This window comes from Crocodylus porosus, unplaced genomic scaffold (assembly GCF_001723895.1).
Source record: "Crocodylus porosus isolate Cpor-Errol unplaced genomic scaffold, CroPor_comp1, whole genome shotgun sequence".
Taxonomy (NCBI): Eukaryota; Metazoa; Chordata; order Crocodylia; family Crocodylidae; genus Crocodylus; species Crocodylus porosus.
Genome location: NW_017728951.1, coordinates 40,200,536 through 40,222,183, shown reverse-complemented (window position 1 = coordinate 40,222,183; position 21,648 = coordinate 40,200,536). Strand labels below are relative to the sequence as shown.

The 21,648-nt window shown below is 45.9% G+C and overlaps 1 protein-coding gene across 4 annotated transcripts in view; it reads right to left on the bottom strand.

Annotated features, from left to right (window-relative positions):
- Positions 1–21,648, bottom strand: part of SEC24C (SEC24 homolog C, COPII coat complex component) — a 58,359-nt gene extending 36,711 nt beyond the window's left edge. For 2 of the 4 annotated variants that reach the window (XM_019555921.1, XM_019555922.1), the window contains exons 1-6: positions 21,542–21,648; positions 13,545–13,747; positions 9,236–9,322; positions 6,281–6,422; positions 3,441–3,619; positions 1,701–2,183 (exon numbers count right to left, since the gene is read on the bottom strand). In XM_019555921.1, the coding sequence (XP_019411466.1) occupies positions 1,701–2,183; positions 3,441–3,619; positions 6,281–6,422; positions 9,236–9,322; positions 13,545–13,719 (1,066 nt within the window). In that variant the 5' untranslated portion in view covers positions 13,720–13,747; positions 21,542–21,648. The remainder of the gene's footprint in view (positions 1–1,700; positions 2,184–3,440; positions 3,620–6,280; positions 6,423–9,235; positions 9,323–13,544; positions 13,748–21,541) is intronic. The other 2 variants (XM_019555923.1, XM_019555924.1) reach the window with 1 other exon arrangement.

Sequence of the window (21,648 nt, the reverse complement as noted above, 5' to 3'; positions counted from 1 at the left end):
TTACAAACTAGTCAGAGGGGACCAGCAGGCACTGGGGGAGTCCCTGTTCCCCCAAGCTCTACCAGGAGTGACTAGAAATAGCAGTCACAAGCTGGCAGAGGGTAGATTCAGATTAGACATCAGAAGGCACTACTTCACTGTCAGGGCAGCTAGGATCTGGAACCAACTTCCAAGCGAAGTGGTGCTGGCTCTTACCCTGGGGGTCTTTAAGACAAGGATAGACAATCACTTTGCTCGGGTCGTCTGTCCCCAGCACTCTTTTCTGCCATGGCGGGGGGGTGTCGGACTTGATGATCTGCTCAGGTCCCTTCCAACCCTACCAACTATGAAACGATGAAACCATATGGACATCTGGTTACAAAATTCAGAGCTGTGCCAAACAGAGTTTTTAGAGTCAATAATGAAATGTCCAGATGACAAAGACATGTAATCCAGGAGATTCTAAATAGCTAATAAGGCTGTGCAAAATGGTTGTGTTTTGATTCAGTTTAGGATTCAGCTGTTTCAGAGGACAACGACTCATTTCAGTGTTTCGGATCGCTGTCCTGTTTCGTTTCCACCTAATCTCCTCCAAATCTGTTTCAAATGGGCTGCAAGCTTCACACAGCCCTACTATGCCAGGCAGAGCTTGGGGAGGACAGGCCTGTGGGTGGCTTGCCCGGGGGAGGGAGAGGGCCACTGCCCTACACGCAGGTGAGGAGACCTCCCTGTGGACATCTGATGCCTGTCACACTGGGTTGCAGGGTAGGGAAGCAGCAAAGACTGGCAAGCAAGTCTGCTGGTCCCTGCCATGTGGGGCGGGCAGTGGCAGTGAGGAGACCCTGATGTGGTTCTCTGCTCTCTGCAGAGCCAGGTCAAGCAGCAGGGCAGCAGCATACAGCTGTTTCCCTGCAAGCCTGGCTCCGAAACGCCAAAATTTTCCAAAACATTTCCAAAACGTTTCAGACACTTTGTTTCATTTTGGAGATGTTTCTGAGCCTTCCCGTTTCGATTCGGATTCAGTATTTTGGGCGCTGAAATAGCCTGAATCACTTTCAAAATGAAACGGCTGTTGAAATTTCACACAGCCCTAACAGCCAATTCACTTATAATATTGTACAACATTGCATGGGGACAGAGTACTACTTCCTGATCCTCACAGCTAGCTACAGACATTTATGGTTACAAAGTTATCCAGAGTCTTTTTTTTTCCAGCACAGCAAGCATAATGAATAATAGCAAATTTATCTATAGAACCTATGTGAGATAGTAAAATGTTTTACTAGAGGAAAAAACAAACAAACAATCAGACACAAACTTTCTATATTGCTTTGCAGTGTTCACGGGCTCAGCAAGGGACAAAAGCCCCAGCACTTGTTCCCAGTCTATGCACACTTAAGCCCAGCAATTAGACCAGGAGTTGACAACCTGGGGTACATGTAACCCTGGGGAGGGGGTAATTGGGAAGGCCCTATGGAGTACGCGGGAATGAAGGTTGCAGAGGTCCCCGGCACACACTGCAGAACCACTCTCAGGGTCTCCTTCACATACAAATGAGATATGTATGAAACGCATTAAACCACCAAAGCACTGGTATTTTTGTTAGATGCCTACTTTCTGCTTTATATTTACTTAAGATAACTGAAAGATTACATTTCACTGATTCAGACCAGCCATGAACTTGCATCAAGAAGTATAGAAGGTACACTGGATTGACTTACCATTCTGTTGTATTTGGTATCCTGGCTGGGAAGGATGCGTGGAAGGTGGTGGTGGTCCTTGGAGGCCAGTCATCGGAGGCCCAGGATGGGGCCCTGACATGGCTTGCTGAGGTGGTGGTGGTGAGGCCAAATGATTTGGCTGGGATGCAGGTAGTCCAGCCAAAGCCTGTCCAGATAATGGTGGGCTTTGCATTGTTGAAGGTCTTGGGGCCCCTGTGGTAGAAGGATAATTGGAAGGTCCAATCCCTGTAGAAGAGGGAGGTGGGGCATAGCCAGAGCCTTGACTAGGGAGGCGCTGCATTGACAGTGGTGGACCAGAAAAAGCTGGCTGTGCTAAGGGAACACCCTGAGACAGGCTGGTAGGAGGCAATCCATGGGTCATACTAGCAGGACGAGGTCCTTGGCTTGAAGAGTAAGGTGTATAGAGACCAGATCCTGTTGCAGTGAAGCTTCCTGAGGCTGGGGGAACCGATGTTGAGGGACCTGGAAAAGAAATCAAATTGTTGTGACTAGTTCCTTTCATATCCTAAAATAAAAATCAATCCAACTTGGAGTCAATGAGAATATATCCAAAATCCTAAACTCTACCCCACCTGGAATGCTACATCAAGCCTCCTCAGCCTGTCAAACTACAATCTCTTCCTAAATACAGACAAAAACTCCCCTTAAACTCCCTTCTCAATGTAAGGCAAGGGGAAAGGAGGGAAGTTAAGCTTCTACAAAGAATTTGAATTTTTATAGCTCCTTTTCTCCCATGAACTCTAAAAAGGCAAAAAGGAAAAAAAGTTACACAAAACATTTTCCTTCCACTGATCTTTCTTGCATCAAACCAGACTGGTAAATGCTCTGGATCTTGATATATACCAGAGACCCATTTAAAAAGGATGGTGAGTTGTTTTTAACTTCAAGTCTTTGCATGCACTGAAATGGATAATTCTGTCCTTCCTTACACCAGATTATTTTCAGCAGAAAGTTTGAGAAAGACTGCTATTATCAAGTGTATACAGTAGAACCTGTACATTTCTCACTTGTTTACTTAAAAACAGAAAGTGCGACTAGGTTACAGTATGAAACAGGCTGAGCAACATTTAATTTTTTTAAGACAATTCAGAAGTTTTAACTGCTACAGAAAGCCATTTGCCCACAGCAAACATTCAATTCCACTGCTATGCCCAACTTTTTCTACATTGAAAATACTAAGTTAACTCCAGTGGCAGCACTGAAACAAACTACCCAGGTTTAACATTTTCTTCTGCTGAACTCTTTTACTGTTGATCTATTTGGAAATGCCCAATGAAACCATTCAATGCAGGGCAGCGGAATATTTCATCAGCACGTTTTTCATACCAATTTCAGAACTGACAGCCTACATAAAAGCTTTTCCTTCTTCTACAACAAGCTTTCACAAGCAGTGACAGTATATGCAGAATTTATATCACTACTCATAAAGTGATCTGTTTCTGATTCTGCAATTCTTCTATCCAGCTAGACTACAGCTAGAGGCTACAGCTCTCATCTTTGGCCCCACAAACCACTTATCACCAACTGCAACAGGCTCAGAGCTATGTTTTCTCCAATTCACTTCCCATTACTGAGAAATAGCTACCATTTAACACACTAGCAAAATGTTCAAAGAATCGCAATGCCCTATCAGAAGCAAGTCACTGCCATGCTAGAATGGCTCTGCTAGACCAAAAGCAGTTACATGCATATACAACCATCCATGCCAAGGAAACTCACCATAGCCCACTCCAGCTGGGGGAGCAGCTGAGGTTGGAACACTGCCTATTGTCATTCCTGCCATGTGATTGGTCAGCTGCTGTGCACCTGTTGGAGAAGGACCATATTGCTGGAACGAAGATAGTTGGCTAATAGATGTGGGTGTGGAGCCTGGTATAAAAGGCTGAGACACAGACGGCCTACAAGGAAAATGGAGAGAAAGATGTAATTTGAATCCCCTGTTATACAGACAGGTAGAATGTTCTATGCTTTGTTGAACAGAACAGTTTGTAAACATCAACTCAGTCTCACGCTCCCACAAAAATCTAAAAACTAACCGGTGTGACCATAAAGTCTGAGAAACAGTTGCAACTACCACATCTTTCAAGATTATGCAATGCTTTTGCCGTAAGAAAATCCATCATTTCTTACAGTGCAAATGCTCTTACGTCACTGCATGGACAGAGTGTACTTTTGTTTAATTTCACGTAAAGTGCCGCAGGGTACTGAAAGCCCTTCTGGAGAGTGGACAGTGTAGCAGCAGTGTATTTTGTGCTATTTAGAATAAATGTCCCTTATTTCCTAAAACATTCCAGTAAGGACACAATTAACTCTAGAGGGGTGTTAAAAGTTACTTTTCAGAAAGGACACAAAACCCCTCTAGAGGGGTACTAAAAATTACTCCAATTAGGATGCAAGAATGATACATTTAAACAGAAAGATAAGCTCATACTAAAACAGGAATTAAACAGTCACTACATAACCGTATAGAAAGGTATAATTATCCACCCTGGTGATCTTCAAAAAGCATTTTGACACCCATCTTGCTGGGGTCATCTGATCCCAGCAGTCTTTCCTGCCCAAGTGCAGGGGGGCTGGACCCAATGTCCTGTAAAGGTCCATTCCAGCCCCTAACAACTAACCCAACAGGCTATGAGTCTGAACACTCCTGTGGGAAATAGTTTTATGACAATCCAAAAACTGTAATAAAGGTTTGAGAGAGGAGGTATGAACAGGTCAGCAGTAACCACTGATATAAATAGCCGATTTTTAAGGAGGCATATTGGCCAATACAGATCCGATTTTCAATACAGCTGTATCCAGCTAGTAAGTCTGTTGTGGTGTGGGGAGGGAAGGGGCATGGGGGGAGGGGAGGTCAGATCAGGACAGAGCTGCAGCTTCTCTGGGAGGTGCAGGAAGTGGGGGGCAGGGGGAGGGGGGGGACGGTGTTTCCCACTGCTGCACACCACTCATCTGGCAGCTTGTCTGGGAGGAAATGGAGGGGCAAGGCGTGTGCCCCCAAATCTGTGCAGGGCAGGGCAGGCTCTTTCTGGGGGGCGGGGAACTGTGCTTGGACCAGGCGGTGGCACTGGGAGGGGGGACAGCGTGGGGGGGGAAAGAATGCTGCAGCTACCCCAAAATTTGCTGTAGCCCCACCGCCTCCCTTCCAGCACCACTGTCATCTACCCTAAGCACGGTACCACACTGTTAGAAACAGTACCACACTGTTAGAAAGAACCCACCCCATTCAGAACTGGAGGCACCTCCCTCCCCACCATGTCCTCCCGGACAAGTGCTGGGAGCAGCAGTGGGAGCTGCTTGACAAGCTGCTGGAAGAGCAGCGTGCAGCAGTAGGAGCTGCCACCCACTCGGACAAGCCGCAACTCTGTCCCACACCCACCCTGCCACAGCTGGGCAGCACTTGCCCCAGCTCTCCCTCACCACAGGGGCCTTGATCTGTGTGTCCCCCCAACGCACCTTCCGTCCCCACGCCCCTTCCACCACACCAGACTTAACAGCTGCACACACAGCTCTCCAAGCTGCCAGACTGTGCTCCTTGCCACCTATATGCTGCATTGCAGCTGCACGCATGCACGGACCATTTATCAGGCAAATTATTGGCCATATCAGACCGATTCCGGATACAGACAGTTTTCTTTCTTATCAGTGCCAATCCAATATCAAACCAATACATCTGTGCACCTCTAGAAAAGGCTGTTAAAGCCAAAAATCTCTCCTAGCATTTTTTTAAAGTTATAAACAACTGCAACATTGCAATGCCTAATGAAATAAGGTTGGGAGAGAGGAGCTTCTCCACAAAGTTCAGTGACTTGTTTTTCATGCTGGTTGGATCAAGTTCAAACATTCACACTTATAAACAAATAAGAGACTGCCAACAGACAATGACCAGACAGTAACCAACTTAAATTTATATTTAAACCCTTGCAACGAGCAGAATATTGATTTCCCTTCTCTTTTCAAGGATTAGGAGTGAGATTATTCACTGGCCACTTTTGAAACTAGTTGGCTCAGTCTGAACCCCTTCTTAGTACGTGGAACTCTTTCAACATGGTCTGCATTGTATGCTCCTTATAACAATCATGAAGACTGGGTTACTCATGAATCCAAGACAATTAAGAACCCTCAGGTGTGGAAAGAGAAACAGATTCTACATTTTGGTAATTAGTTTAATAAATTCTCTCTTGCGAGTACTATAGTAGTCTACAGAGTACACAAAAAATGTGTCCAGAGTTGCGTTCAGAGTTGTGTCCAAATTGTGTCCAAAAATTGTGTTCAGAGTTGTTCTGAAAGTCCCAGTCATACTGGGGATGGGGGGGAAGGAAAGGAAAAAAACATACCACATGGAAGGGCTTACCTCCTGTGAAGAGTCTATTCACTGATTGACTTCATCAATATTTTTATAATATCCCTTTTATACAGTTTCACAGCAAGCAGTTAAAAACAAAATCTATACTCATGTAAACCTTCTTTGCTCCAAGGTATGAAGGGAGACCAGCAATGATGAAATCTTTTGGGACAGGTGGGGAAGCAATGAAGTGACTTAAGCTGTTCAGAAGTACCTTTGCATCTGGACTGCTGAGGCTGGAATCCCATTTTGTACATCTCCTTGCCCAAACTGATTATATGCTGGCTGGCCAACAGGAAGCAGTGCTCCAGAAGTTGGAGGGGGAGCACCAGAGGTTGGAGGTGTTCTTAACGGACCTAAACATACATAGAGAGAAACTGCATAACTGTGATAACTTCACAGACAAGTTATCCCCAAATGCCAAGAAAAAAAAATAGATTTGCCAATTATTGCGCTACATTTGCACATGGGAACTGTGCCTACTTTCAACTTCCACCATTGGTAGTGCAACTACAAGGGTGCAGCAGAGTAAGTAGTAGTGTTCACAGCACACCAGAACATTTATCCAATATGGTCTTGTCCTACTCAGAACAGGTGTAAGATGATGTGGCCAAATATCAATGGTAGAGGTCCCAAGAGTCATGAATGCTCTCTGCCACATCATCTTCCTTTCAGCAGCTGTTACTATATTAACACCCTGTATGTTATTTTAAAGCCTAGCTAAGGAAAGTCTAGGTAGAACCTAATGTTGACTTCAGGTCAACTTCTCAACATACAAAATTACAGAATTATATTAGCCAAAAAGCTTTAAATGATATTCTAACACTCTTTCTTTTAAGAACATAATTGGAGCCACTATTGCCAGATGGGTTTGTATAATTCCATCTAGTCCAGGGGTGGACAATTATTTGGGTCCAAGGGCAACATAGGGATCTTTAATGAACTGTCACAGGCCAGGTCAGCACCCCGCAACCCATCCCCAACACAACTCATCAAAACTCTCTATTGGGCTTTATGCAAACAGGAAGCAGTGTTTGGGAGTGGGACGGACAGGCAAGGCTGGGATTATGGGGCTGGGTCACGGGGCAATGACAGCTCAGGGCTGGGACCTGGGCCAAGCCATGATCCACTCCTTGCACGCCCTGCAGGGGCAGGATGTATAAGGGAAGGTAAGTCTATGCGTGTGTGCGGGGGAGAGGGAGGAGAGCCTGCCTGGGCACCATGCACCAATCAGCCTGGCTCTGGTTCTGGCTCTGGCCCCACCCAGGGTACAACTTCTGATGGGGCTGTTCCTGGTGTGGTTGAAGCCAGCCAGATGCTGCTCTGCTCCCCTCGCCTCCAGCAGCAGCTCCTCATCCCACTCCTCCCATTGCTGCATTGCTCCAGGTGGGTAGGAGGGAAGCTTCAGCCAAGCAGCTCCTGTGGAGGCAAGGGGAGGAGAGCAGCACTGGGAACAGCCCCACTGGAAGCTGCAGCTGCTGGCTAGGGCCTGGGCTGGCAGGTGGGTAGTATGGCACAGGCTGCCCCAGCAGGACTGGGTGTGGCTCAACCTCATGTGGAGCACTAGAGGAAAGTTGCGGGCCAGATTCAGTCAGCTAGAGTGCTATATTTTGCTCACCCCGATCTAGTACGACAGTGCCAACACCAGATACTTCATGGGCATTTTCCTGCAGTGGACAGTTATGAAAGAAACTGCCACAGGGGAACATGTTTCTCAATTGCAGGCAATGGGTTTATACCCACAAGTATACAGGTTTCTTCTGTTCCTTATACATTTTTATCACATCTGCTACAGCCTTGAATTCAGATATATCAGGTGGGAATAAGTTCCAGGTGCTAATTGTGATTGATCTGCATAAGTATTTCCCTTCATCAACTGAAAATGAGTTTCCTTAAGTACTACATTGATTTTCCCTTAGTTCTTATATTAAGAGACAGGGACACAAGATTTGCTTTCTATACCACTCATCTTGTATATACCTCCATCATGTCCAATTCTTATTCGTCTACACTCAACACATTCTAACTTTTCATCTCGTGCATCTCATACACAAGTTTCTCCATTCTTCTAATTATTTATTTTCCTATTTCTGAGCTCCTTTTCTGCTATGCCTTTCTGAGATAGGGACAAGAACTTGTCTATTTGCATTTAATTTCATGTAACATACATTAAATAGCTGGGAGAAGTAGGGGTCAAGTCCTTCCCTGTGACAATCCAGGCCCACACAAACTGGTATGCGTTATGAAATACAACTTAAGGCTGAGCCTCTATCCTATGGCAGATCGATTTAAATCATCAAGTAGAAAGCCCCTATTTAAAGTCAATTTTAATCAGCCTCTCCGTTTGTACTTCAGCTACTTTTTCTAGAAATGCACATTTTCACTGGTTGAAAGCTAATAAAATATGTACGTTTATAACCAAATAGAGTCTCTGCACTTGATACAGCATATCTTTCTGCTAAGAGCTAACACTATAATTATATTAAAGCAATTTTGCACCTTAATATTTTCATATACTTCTACATTTTAAATTTTAGTGCCTTAAAGTAGGAAATGATACATTGCTCATGTACTAATTAACTTTTTTTACTTATAGTGGGTATTAAGTGTCTGTGTGAAAAATGTGAACAAGGCCACCCAGGATGATCCCAAGAAGAGACTGTACACAATACCTCCTGCAGTTAAAGCACAGGTCCTAACACCTGCTGTGACTCTGCTAGTCTCTTTCACCCAGTAGAACAGATTCTGGGTCCCCACCAGGACCAAGCCCCTAACATAGTACCTGACCTACTATGCTGTATTTATAAAGCTTGCCCCAAAAAGCTGGATGCTTTCACATAATTCATTCTTTCTATAGAAAAGAAGAGTCTGAGACTCAGGGTTGGATAGAGGTTCATAGCTTCAGTATATATTTTTATTTAAAGTGATTTAAGAAATTAAGTTGAATTTTTAGGCCATTTTGATTTCAATAAATATGTCTGCATGAGAGCAGAGAGAATGCCACTCACCCCCACCTGAAATTAAAAAGTTTCACGTAGCCAAGTCCATGAAACAAAAGTACCCTGATCAGTGTGAATTTAACATGTCACAAACCACTTAGAGAATTTTTTCACCCACTTTGAGAAATACAAAGCCACATAAACACTCCCACAGTGAGCACACCATTTACCTATGAAGTTAGGTGCAAGAGAAGAAGTGTCAGAGTTGAGAGAAACAGGAGAGCCCTTCGAAGGCAACCCCAAAGAAGGAAAGTAACCTGGAAAGACAGAACACAACCAGTAGGTCAAGCCTGAGAAACATCACTTAGAAGGTTAAGTTGACAAGCTCAGCTGGAGTCCGCTAGCTATAGGGCAGAGATACACTTAAGAAGAGCCACAATGTATTTATCATGCCCTGTATCTGCTACAATCTATTTCAAGGGTATCAAACTCATCATCAGGCCCTGCAAGGGTGGGGCCAGGACAGGGAGTGTGTTGCTTGTGGCATGCTGGCTGAAATCAGTCCCTGGCACTGCATGCAGCGTGCACCCCAGAACTCCATGCCACAGGCAGCACTAGGTCTAGCCCATGCACCACATGCTTCGCAGGGCCCTATGATGGCACTGCATACAGCGTATGGGATCCAGGGCACAGGCTGCATATGGCACCATGAACCAACCTCCTGTGCTGCCCAGCTCAATTGGCAGTACCCCATATCTACTCTGTACCACTTAGCTACTCTGTTCTACTGTCTGGAAATCCATAATACCAGTGAGCACAATGATCCATTCATACTTAATTAGGATTGAGCCCTTCCCACATCAAGGATGCCAGCAGCAATGCAAGTCACTCCTATGAAATATCTGCACCAGCCCAGTTCACATGTGTTTTCCCCCTGCCCCACATTTCATTAACATGCAGCTGTTACTGCTCAACCAATAGTGCACCATCATGCTTCGATTCCCAAATGCGGCAAATGCTAATGAGATGGCATCTTTTATTCCATCACGAACTAGAACTGCTGCTGCCACAAAACCAGGCTGGAAAATGGGATCCCCTCATGGGCATGGCACTCACTCAGGATCTCTCCCCTCTTTTTTTTTTTTTAAATATACTCTGCTTACAAATATGTAGGAATTCTGATGTTGTGTTGAAAGCTCACTCTTTTCTGCACCTCCCCTCCAAATTTCTGCCTACACCTTTCAATTTTAGGCTAGATTCTTTTTCTCTACATCAGGGGTTGGCAACCTATAGCACACAGGCTTGATTCAGCCCAAAAAGCAATTGGCTTGGGCCCGTGAAGCCAAAACATCTGTGGTAATTCAGCAACAGGACATCTGCAGGAATTCTACAACACTATAAGGGTGTGGACTATCAACTCACCTTCAGGGCTAGCTATCTCCATTAAAGTGGCCCACTGCTCCAAAAAGTTGCTGACCCTTGCACTACATACCAATGAAACTCAACCTTGCAGTCCCCTGATGAGTGGCACTGGACCAGTCTGCAGGCTGGGTCATTTGTGGGGTTGGTGCCTACAGGGCTGGGCTCTGCAGCACCTGCAATAAGGCTGGGCCTGACCTAGCACACAGGGCCATGCTACCAGGCCAGCCAAGTTCCCTATGGGTCCAGAAGTTTGGCAGCAGGGAAGCGAAAATTAGTGCTGCCACCACTCCCCTGCTACCAAATTTCTGGACCTATGGGGAGCCCAGTGGGCCAGATGATGCAACAAATCCTATTATCCTTACATGAGAGACACACCTGTAAGTAGTGGAGGGGAGGAAAGATGACAGAGTAGCTGGAAGTTGGCCAACTCCAGATTATGCAAGCAACACCCTGTCTCTTGAATCCTTCCCAAATTGCCTCCATTTAGAGCAATGGATGTTCTAAACAGTACATATTTATGAGGTCATTGACAATAGAAACAAAGATAACACACTGAGACCCAAAGTTCCACAGCAATTCATTCGTTATTTATATTCATTATTCCACGTACTGAGCTCCCCAGAGTCTGTTGCACATTCGTCCATTTCCCTCCAACATCACATATCCAGAAGATACTGAGAAAGACCTCCACTTACAGCTGTTGTGTACTCAGCATCTTATTTTTGTTAGGCTTTCCCCAGTTTCACATGCATGCTAAAGAGAAATACCAAATTTCATGTTTGTGCCTAAGCTGATACTTTTAGAAAGCCAAAGCCTCAAGTTTATCTGCTGAACGGATGTAGGCAGTCAAATTATCCTCATTCCTTCATGCCATCCTATTAACATGCTGTGCTATGACCTGAAAGGATCACTTCAAAGGGTGAGGTATGTGAAATGGGTTCTTTTAATCACTTGAATTGCTCATTTAATCATTGGCCTCTGACTAACATACCAAAAGTACGAATAAGATAGTATTGTGCAATACGGACAAACTAGTCAATTGCCAGTCAAGAATGACAGAGGAGGAGGGGCAAGTGGGGATGGAGCGCCGCCACCCACAGCCCCACACTGCCACCCACCCCCCAGCACTCCACCCCATGGTGCCACTGCCTCCCAGGGAGGGGGGAAGGAGGGAAGCCTGCATGCAGCAGCCACAGCCGCCACCCAGAGCACCACACTGCCACTCCTGTGCATCCAGCCGCGCGCAACCTCCTCCCCCTGGCTCTTTTCCCTCCCGGCTGTTCTCAGGGCCCAGTGGCGGTGGGGCACCACCACTGTGCCCTCCCTGCCAGCTTTTGTTGGCACCTGGCAGCAAAGCCAGAACTGGGGTGTGGGGATGGGCGAGCGCTATACCACCAGTATCGCACACTGCTGCCTCCAAGAAACAGGGCGGCGGGGGGGAGGGGGGAACGACAACACACACAATGGCCTGGCCTTGCACCCCCACCCCATCCCCTCCATCACGGCAGCACTCCACTGTCCCAGTCCATCCCCACCATCACCTGATGTGATGGATAGAGGGGATGGAGTACCGCCACCCAGCACCCCCCCAGGGGCACCACACCACCGCTGGCACCAGTGGGGTGAGGCCAGTGCTGAGCTGCCAGCACCCCTTGCCGCCACCACCTCCAAGGACTGTCCTGAGCAGGTACAGGCAGCCCCACGTGGGCTGTGAGCAGCTGCAGCACTGGGCATGGGACAGGTGAGGGGCCACTTTTCCCCTTGCACCCACCACCAGCTTGTAACCCGCCCCCACTGCCAGCCTGGGCCCCACGCTGACTCCAGGCTCATGCAGGTGCATGGGTCCCACACCAGTGTCCCAGGGCCAGCGCCGGCAGGGCCCAGAGCAGGGTGGCAGGAATACAGGGTCCCAGTCAGCAGGGGCTCTATGGAGCCAGGCCAGCTCCCCACTCTCCCTGCTGGTGCAGCCCAGCCCAGCCCCATAAACCTCTGCCAGCCTGCACCCTACTTTGGGCCCCACCAGCGCTGGCTCTAAGACACTGGTCCCAAGATGGTGACCAGGGGGTGGGGCACCTGTCAAGGGGCGGGGCTACCCATGGGGCCCTCGGCAGCTTGCCAAAACTGGGTAAGCAGCCCTCCACCTGTAATAACTGCCTGCCCCTGGCCTAGAGGGACTGGAGCCAGAGCAAAAGGGGGAAAGGGAGGGGAAAACAGAGGTGCAGGAGGCAGAAGGTGGGGCGAGTAGGCTGCAGGTCCCCCCCCCCCCAATTCTGCAGTCTCCCCTTTGCTCTGCCTGGCCATGCACCCCCTCCCCACTAAATGAGCAATTTTGGCAAGGTGGTAACTTGGCTCCAGCTTCAAACCTGAGCCCAGGGCCAAAACCAGACCAGAGCTGCCACCTGCACTGGACCAGAATTCAAATTTAAGACCAGATTTTTCCCCCTCCTCATGACGACTGGGGGATGGGATAGATGGGGACAGGGGACTTGATCTCAGAGCTGAGTAAATACAGCATTGAAGGAATTCCTTTAAAAGGAGAACTATTAAAATTATTACAAAATGACCACTTCTCTACTGGTCATTTCATGGGTATTTAATATTAAACCGGAGAAACTAGCTCCACTACACATCTGCAACCTACATACTTCTCTCCCTGAAGGGTGAGAGCATCTCACAGACCCTTTCTATACCTATAAGGGAAGCAAATCTCAGCTGCAAGCCTGTTATAGCTTTTAACTGCCCTTAAGCCAATTTCAGCAGGGAAACTGTCATGCTTATCTGTTCCTGGAGTATGTGTCCAGGGAAGTAGAAAAAACAAGCAATAACATAGCCTTCAAAATGTTTAAAAACATCTGTCCCCAGTGAAATGTACAATTAGCCTCCAGGAAGAGAAATAAAGCAAAGCCCTAACGATGCACGGCAACAATACAACTCATCTTTGACTGCTTCTTACAAAAAAAATCCCCACAGAACTTTTTATATTAACCGAAGATAATGTCACTGCACTTAGCTAACAGGGGATAAACACCTCTAGAAAAAGCACCCTATGCGCTTAAAAATAAATAAATAAATAAAAATCACAGGCTGCACAGTCCTTAGGTCTTGATTAAGAAGTACCTTGTGGAGGTGCTGGTTGCTGATATCCAGGCATTGGGCCATTATACACTCCATACTGAGAGTGAGGAACTCCAGGCATTTGCTGCCCTCCGTAGCCAGGCTGTTGGTATCTCTGATATGCAGGTTGAGGCTGCCCATATGGAGGCCCTGTGTGAGCTTGCTGGTTTACACTCATTGTGTTCACATCCCCAAACCAGTCTTACCTGCAAGGTAGAAAAACAACAAAAAGCAGACAGCAAAATATAAGAAGCCTGGAGTGCTATGAAAACAGCTGAGCAGAAGTTGGCCTATGAGTAACTTAGGTGCTAAAGAAGACAACACATTAATAACAGTTATTCTTGCATGGTAACTTTTCCCATTAATCCCAAAGACCATTTCTGGAAGGCAAAAGGATAAACGATTTTCAATGAATCAAAGTGCTGATAACACCATTTACAGTTGTGACCACTTAATTACCGTCGCAAAATAATGCTTAGTTATTATGTAGCACTAACAACCCCCACAGCCCCTAAGAGGGAACACTAAGAACTATCCCTATTTTGCAGATAAATTACAGTAAGGGACATGAAGCCCAAGAATCTGGTGAATGCTCAGCAGAAGATGAAGCAACACTCAAGTAACCTTGACTTCCAGTTCTGTGTAAATAGGGAGGTGTGTGATTCAGATTCGGCCAATTCAGAGGACAGCGGTTCACTTTGGAGATTTGTAACACCACCCTGAATTGATTTGGCTGAATCGGCTTCAGAAGATTCGGCACCAATTCAGAGATTCAGGTAGTCCACAGAGCGCTGTGGGAGAAGCCCCTATGGCTGCCCTGCCCAGGCCACCACTCACCGCTGCCAGAGCCAATCAGTGCGGGGCGCTTTTCTTTTTGTTTTTTTAAAGTGCCAGGAGGCTGGGCCAGGTGGGGGATGGGGCTGGGCAGCAAAGCCATGGGGACTTCTCCCACAGCTCCTCCAGCTGTGTCTGCCTCTGCCCCAGCTGGGGGAGCCACAGGGGCTATGTCCTGCTGCCACACGGCAGGGGTGAGAAAAATGTTGCAGGTGCGGCTCACTCCAGATGATGCTATGGCACAGCCCCCACTCCCAGCGCTGCCACATCTGCATTTGCACTGGGAGCAGGGGCTCTGCCCTGCTGCTGCTTACCAGCTGGCACAGGATGGGGGGGGTGCAGGATGTGGGGGTTATGCCCTGCTGCCACTTGCCCCATTCCACCTGGAGTGAGCCGTGCTCGCAACCCTGCCCTGACTGGGCAAGTGCCAGCAGGGCAGAGCTCCCGATCCCAGTGCTGCTGTGCCCCACTCCCCAAGTAATGCACCCCCCACCCCAGCTGGGCAACTGGCCCCAGCCCCAATCCCTCCCTCCCCTACACCCCTTCCCGCACCCCTCTTCCAACCCCAAAAGACTTACCAGCTGTGAGCTGCCTGTTTAGTCTATGGCCAAATATTTTCTGAATCCATTTGGATGCTTCAAATTGATTTGGAGCTTTTAATTGGTCTCCTGATTTGATTCATAGATTCGGTTCCTGAAAGTTGGGCCGAATCTCCTCCAAATTGAATCAGCTACTGAAAATTCACACAGCCCTAGTGTTCTGTCTATTACATCATGCTTCCTCAATATTAGTGAGGCCCCACCTTAGAATTCGAAGGGTTGGTTCATAAGGCGCCTGAAGAAAATCTAGAATGGGGTCACGAACAGAAGTGCAGCCAGTCTATAAACCTAACATTCATATTGGATTTGAAAAAAATAAATTTAAGTGTCAAATTCTCAAGTGGAACCCGAGATTGGAGTGAAAGGTACCATATGCTAAGAGGTTTACTAATATGTGCATGTAAAGACCAGAAACTGAAAGGGAAAGGGACATCAGAAACTGGAGTGAGGCACATGGGCAGAGCTGTCCAAGAAAACCTCTGGAATGGATGTACGTTTCATTCCTCACTTTTGTAGATATTAACAATCCACCACTTTTAAAGAAAAATACAAATGATAAGAATGTCCCATAACAAGTACGTAGCACTTAGATACACCTGTTCTGGAGGGAGCAGCATGCGGACCACCACTTCCTGCTCGGTATCTGGACAATGGGCAGTAGAGGATGGTTTCTTTTTACATGGAGGTATTGGTTTATCACCTGCCTAGATACACCAGACTTATAGCTACAGTTAATGTTGAATGCTGTAGTAAACAAAGATGTCCAAAGGCCAGGAAATTCACAGAGTCACAGTTACATACAAGCATAAGAAAACATGCAAAACTATTCATATTTAAAATAAACCAAAGACCCTGTAAGACCCAAAGATCCTCAAGTCTCTGACAAATAATCTTTCTTTCTTAAAAAAGTTTTGCGACTTTGGCCCTGCCCACCACAGGGGAAAAAAGCAAAACTTAAATATTAAAATAAACAAGACAGACATAGATACAGAGAGGTACTAGATGATCGAGATAAACCCTAATCAGGAAACCTGAAGTTTACCTCAAACAGATAATAAGATACAACTACCTATTTTGTCCATGATAGGATTTTAACATGTGTTAACCAACGTGTAATTCACCTTTTGCACTAGTTAACAGAAGGCTTATGACAATCATAGTAGCTAATACATTAAACCCAGAGTGCCAACATTCAACAAGGGAACAAGATGACTGGAAAGAAACCATGCATAAAAGATTATCAGCATTAACCACCGTTCCAAACAGAGCTTCTGTAGACAGAGCTTACAGATACACATGCACCATATCCTGGAGGAAACATGGATGTACCATCTGCAGCCAAACTATGCTCACTGAGTTGCATCCATTATGGTCAGACTACTTGTATTGCTGTATAGATGTTAGATGCCTGTGGCTACTAGGGTCCATTACCGGACAGTAAAAAGATAAAATGGTAACATTTTGAATGCTTGATCTAATAAAAAAAGAAAGCAACTTAATTAGGATGCTAAGACTAGAACTGGCAAACTCTTTGTTTTCTATATGAAATATTATTTGTAATACAAGAAAGTTGCAAAATGAATGAATTGACATTGTCCATACAGAAAACATTAGTCTCCCCCAACCCTTAAATACGATACTTAAAAGAAAAGAAACTCAAGCTTTTTAAGATTTAAGCAGCAGCAGGTCAGTGACTTGATGGGCTATTATAGCCTTAGCATATGATCAGGGCCTCAAAGAGCCCATCTGCTACTAAAGCCTAAACCAAAGTTACTTTTATCTGAATCTTCAACCCTTTTGCAAGAATCAAAGCCTTCTTTATCAAACACGGACTTTGGTTTGTGTGGGCCACAGTGAGTGGTGAAGGGAGACTGGTAATTAGGAAATTATAGCCTGATCATTGCGCAGGGATTGAGGGCAGGGAAGAGGGAGAAGGGGAGATGATGAAGCTATTTTAAGTCCACTTTTCCTGTTCCATCAAGAAAACAACAAATTCTACCCCTTTGGGACTTGCACTCTATTTATTCATTTCATTTTATGATCCAAAGACCATACTGACAAATTGTCCTATGGGGAAAGAAGAGAAGAGGGAACATGAATATTAATTTCTGGGGCAGAGACACTTTGTTCAGTGGCAGAACTGAGGAAAATGTATCACTTAATCTGCATTTAACGACTTTGGTACTAAAAGACTAAAAACTTATTATGTCACACTTACGCATAATTAAACATAACTTTAGTACTCCCCACCTGCAACACAAATCTTCATTAAGCAGAACTGATGCTAATATGTTACTACTGTCACAACCAAATAAGCAGTCATTATTGAGTATCATGAAGCTAATTCAGTTTCTTGCAAGACAGCCTAATAAAGGAACCAGCCCTCAGCCCACTCAGGGCATTTATACACTTTTTTTTTTCCAGAAACACACCGGAGATCCACCGCTTTGGAGCAGATTTGATTAATCAAATCTACTCTGCACACAAGCTGAGGCAACTGCACTGCACTGTGTGCAGCTGTGTAAGTAGCAAAATGCGCATCAGTGCTGTTACGCTTTTGAACTAAAGCACCTCTGAGGCGTTTTAGTTCAAAAGTGTGCTACCACTATTCTCTCAGCACTGATGCACATTTCGCCACTTATACAACTGCATGCGTTGCAGCACCAGACACTTTTCAAAAGCAGCCACCGCTGCGACGCAGACATATCCTAGTTAAGTAGTTTACTTAACTTTGAACATATTAATATTTTTCATCCTAATTCTTTATTTTATACAGCATTTTTAGAGTGCCAAAGCCTGCAGACAGAAAGATAAGAGACAACCAGTTGGTAAAAAAGACAATGGGGGGGGGGGGGGGGGAAATCACAGGACTCTTCATCAACGAGTCCATGCAAGTGTTATGAAAAATGTTTTTAAGTGTTGGTGTAGACAAAACTTTTGTTTATTCCTTCCAGGAAGTGAAAATGATTTAGACCCACTATCCTCAGTTGCCTAGCTGAGACAAAAGGAAAGAGCTAAATTATAACCATCCTCTGTAAAAGATTACGGTGTCACTTTTACAGCTTGCAGTGGCAAGCTGATCTCTACATGCAATCTACTTGCTAGATCTCTACATGCAATATTTTGTTACAAGCTTGAACTAAAAGGAGTACTCCCAACTTAATCCTCAAAAGGCAACAGCGCAAACAAATAGCCTTCCATGTCTGAAAAAAAAAAACTGAGATAAAAAGAAACAATACAACACAATTGCCAAAATCTGGGACAGAAAAAGAAAAGCAAGGAACAGGGTCCTCAAAGGAAAAGTCTGGCTGGAATTTTGTTGCCGTCAATATTCCCATTTCAGGCCTGCATGTCAATTCACTCACTGGGGAATTCCATTACTCTGCTTCCACCTCCAGACTTACACTCCAGAACTAACCAAGTCTTCCTGAAGGAGGCAGCGGTGGCCAATGACCTACTATTGTTTCAGAGAATTTAAGAGGCTCTCAAAAGTGTTCAGCCATCTCTTGGCTGCATTTAGATGAGAGAACTTCTTATTTTATTTTCTAACAGCTAGTATGAACTTTGACCAAGGTGAACTAGGCTGAAAACCTTCAAAGGCAAGACTGCAGAAAATTACAACTTTGCCTTTTAGTCAGCCACATCAAGTTTCATAACTTCTTGTTTCCAGGGCTAACTGACACTTTTTTCAAGTTTTTGTCTTTACCCCTACAAACCAAGGCCACAGAAAAGCTGAGATGAAAGGGTAATAACAGTTTAGGTACTTCAAGGGACACAACATTAAAAAATGAGTCGTCTCAGAATTTGAGGCAGTAATGATGTAAAGTCAGTCATACTTTTCTGATCAGCTCCAGAAAGCCCTTGCTGAAACAGATGCTCAGGCCAACCATAAATGTAAAGTATTTGAAAAAGTAAAAAGCCTAAACATAACTTTAAGCATACACTTATTTTACCTATTAGGTTTTTGTTTACAACAAAAAACAGAGAAAGAGAATGATTCTGTGGCTGGATGAACTTGAGAAGAGAAAGGAACTGAAAGATCATAATTTACATCCTACTCTAGTGAATGCAGGGTTCAAAGGATAGGACCACACCTCCCTCATTGACAGCTATTTCTCAAAAGGGACGTGGCTATTTGTGCACCACTCCCACAGGGCAAAATCACTGAAAACACAACATCAGCAGAAAGGCATCTCATTTCTTAATGTAATCTCATTGAAAGGTCATTTTCCATATTGCAACCTGTGATATCTTCAGGACTCACTTCTCTGAACCTTGCACTGTTTAGTGTATTTGATAATAAAAATTACTAAGATGATTTGGAGTTTGAAAGTGAGAGCTGAGTGAAGAGGTTATGTTAAAGGGTATTTTGAACTATGTAAGGAGCAAATAATGAAAGGGAGGAGGGTACAAGAAGAAATTGACCAGAATTGTGATACCCACTCCTCTATAACCATCTGCATTAGCTTATCCCTTTCCCCATCCTTAAACCACAAGGTTCCATGGCGGTGGTGGTGAACAACTGTGGCCCTGTATAATTTAACATTCCCATATGTTGCATACTACCATAACTGATGATTCCCTTCTTTCCCAAGGAAGGAAACAAGTTCTGAATTAATTTTTCCTTTTGGCTTCTCAGAAATCCCATTTTCTTTGTCCTGTCTTTTAGGTTGTCTACACAATCTCCGGTTGTAGCTATGCAAGAAAAAAAATCATGACCTGCCCACAAGCTAAATCCCACAAGTAGAGACAGCTTAGCTACTGGAGAGCAGTCCTGAGCGCACCCAAGATACATGCTCAATATTTGCAGCCTCTCAGTAGCAGTGGGGTATATGCATAGGGCCACTAAGTCAGTATACTGCTTCATTTCTGGGATTTGGCATGTGCTGAGAGAAAGTGGGTGGACACTCCACCTTGGCAGCAAGACGGTGTGGATAAGTACTTAGATAGTAAGCTCTACAGAATAGGAACTGTCTTAATTTTGAGTCAAGCTCAAAAAAAGGAAACCTGCCTTTAAAAATATTAACAACAACAATAATAATAATAATATAATCAATACCCTAACTCAAGTTCATTTCTAAAAAAGACCCAAGCACCAGGTTCCCCCTCTCTTTATCCTGTGGAGGTCTTAAGGTTGACCATCTAAGTCACTCTCTATGCCTTGCCCTTCCTTAGCTACCCAGCAAAACGCTCAAGGATTTCTAGAGCCAAGAAAGGACAGTCAGGGGACCACAAAAGTCTTTCAAGCATCTTGCACTTGTCCAAAAAATACATTCATGACTAAATACTCTGTAATCCATACTCCAGCAAACCAACAGCAACTATCCTTCCACATCGGTCTCCACCTAGAAACAAATCATTCAGCGTTTCCTTCCTCTGTGTCCCACAACAACAGTTGCCGTTCCCCTTCCAGAATGTCTGTGAAAGGATGAACAAAACCTCTTGTAACAATGCAATGATTCCAAATTCTAAGCCAGCATGAACCTTGCACTCACAACTTCAATTAAAAGACCTGGGAAGAAAAAAAGGCCAAATCCATGTCCTTCAGAATCCATGTGAGATTTTAGTATTACTGAAAGGCAGAGATTTCCAAGAGCATCTTTAGCAGCAAATTATACCACTCCTTAGGGTCTGCAGAAATCAGAGCTCAAGTAAAAGGCACTCTTCTATAGCGTTAGGAAAAGGAACCCGCAGGCCTGAATAGAACTTCCTTTCTTTCTGTAATACTCTTTGGGCTTTTGTCCGGGTGGTTCTACTGAAGACGTCTGAGCAAAAAAATAAAATAAACACCTAAATGGAAACGACAATGAGATTATTTTACAAACTAGAGACACAAGCTAGAGGTTAAGAAACACACCCACATCTTGACAAAGTTTGCTGGAACAGAAAAGAAGTACAAAGGTGCAGTTTGGCAGGACATGAGACTAAATGAGAATCAAGGCTGAAGAGCAGACTGAAGCCAAAGCGCTTATACAAGATCACTGATGCTAGCAACTCTGAAACACCCAGAAAGCAGGTGATTCGCCCCCGCTTTAGGGCTGACTTGCATGAACTACACCCCAAGCCAGGCAGATACAGGGGTGCTTGGGCCAGTGCAGCACAGTGGGCCGGGGCTGGCACCTGAGAAGGTTTCTTTGGCAGGAGCAGTTTCCCAGCTGCTGGCTGAGAGGTGCCGTCCCCGCCCAGCCACGGGCACCCGCCTTGGTCCAGCCGCGGGGATGAGCGGTCTGAGCAGGGCCAAGGCACAGGGCGAGGCCTGCCTGCCGCTCAGCCCCTCTCGCGGCCGGGGCCGCGGGGCTGCAGGACGGAGCAGGCTGCGCGGCAGCCTGGCGGAAAGGAAGCGGCTCCTGTCTCGGCCCGCCGGCCTTGGGCCCCCGTGCAGCGGGGACGCTCGCTCGGACCGGCGGCAATCGCGGACCCGGCACCGACCTATCAGTAGGGGTGTGCGGGGGGAAGCCTCGCAGGCCGCGCCGGGGTCCACCCGCCCGAGGGCACCCACCGGGCCAAGCCGGGACCCTGTTCCGCCAAAGCGAGGGAGACGCCCCACCCCAGGCCGGCCGCGCTCACCCCGGCTGTTCCCGCTCGGCCGCTCACGGCGGTGCTGTCCCGGCTCCGCTCCCGACCCGGGCCTCGCTTCCGGTTCCCGGGCCTGCAGCTCCCGCCGGAAGTGCCCC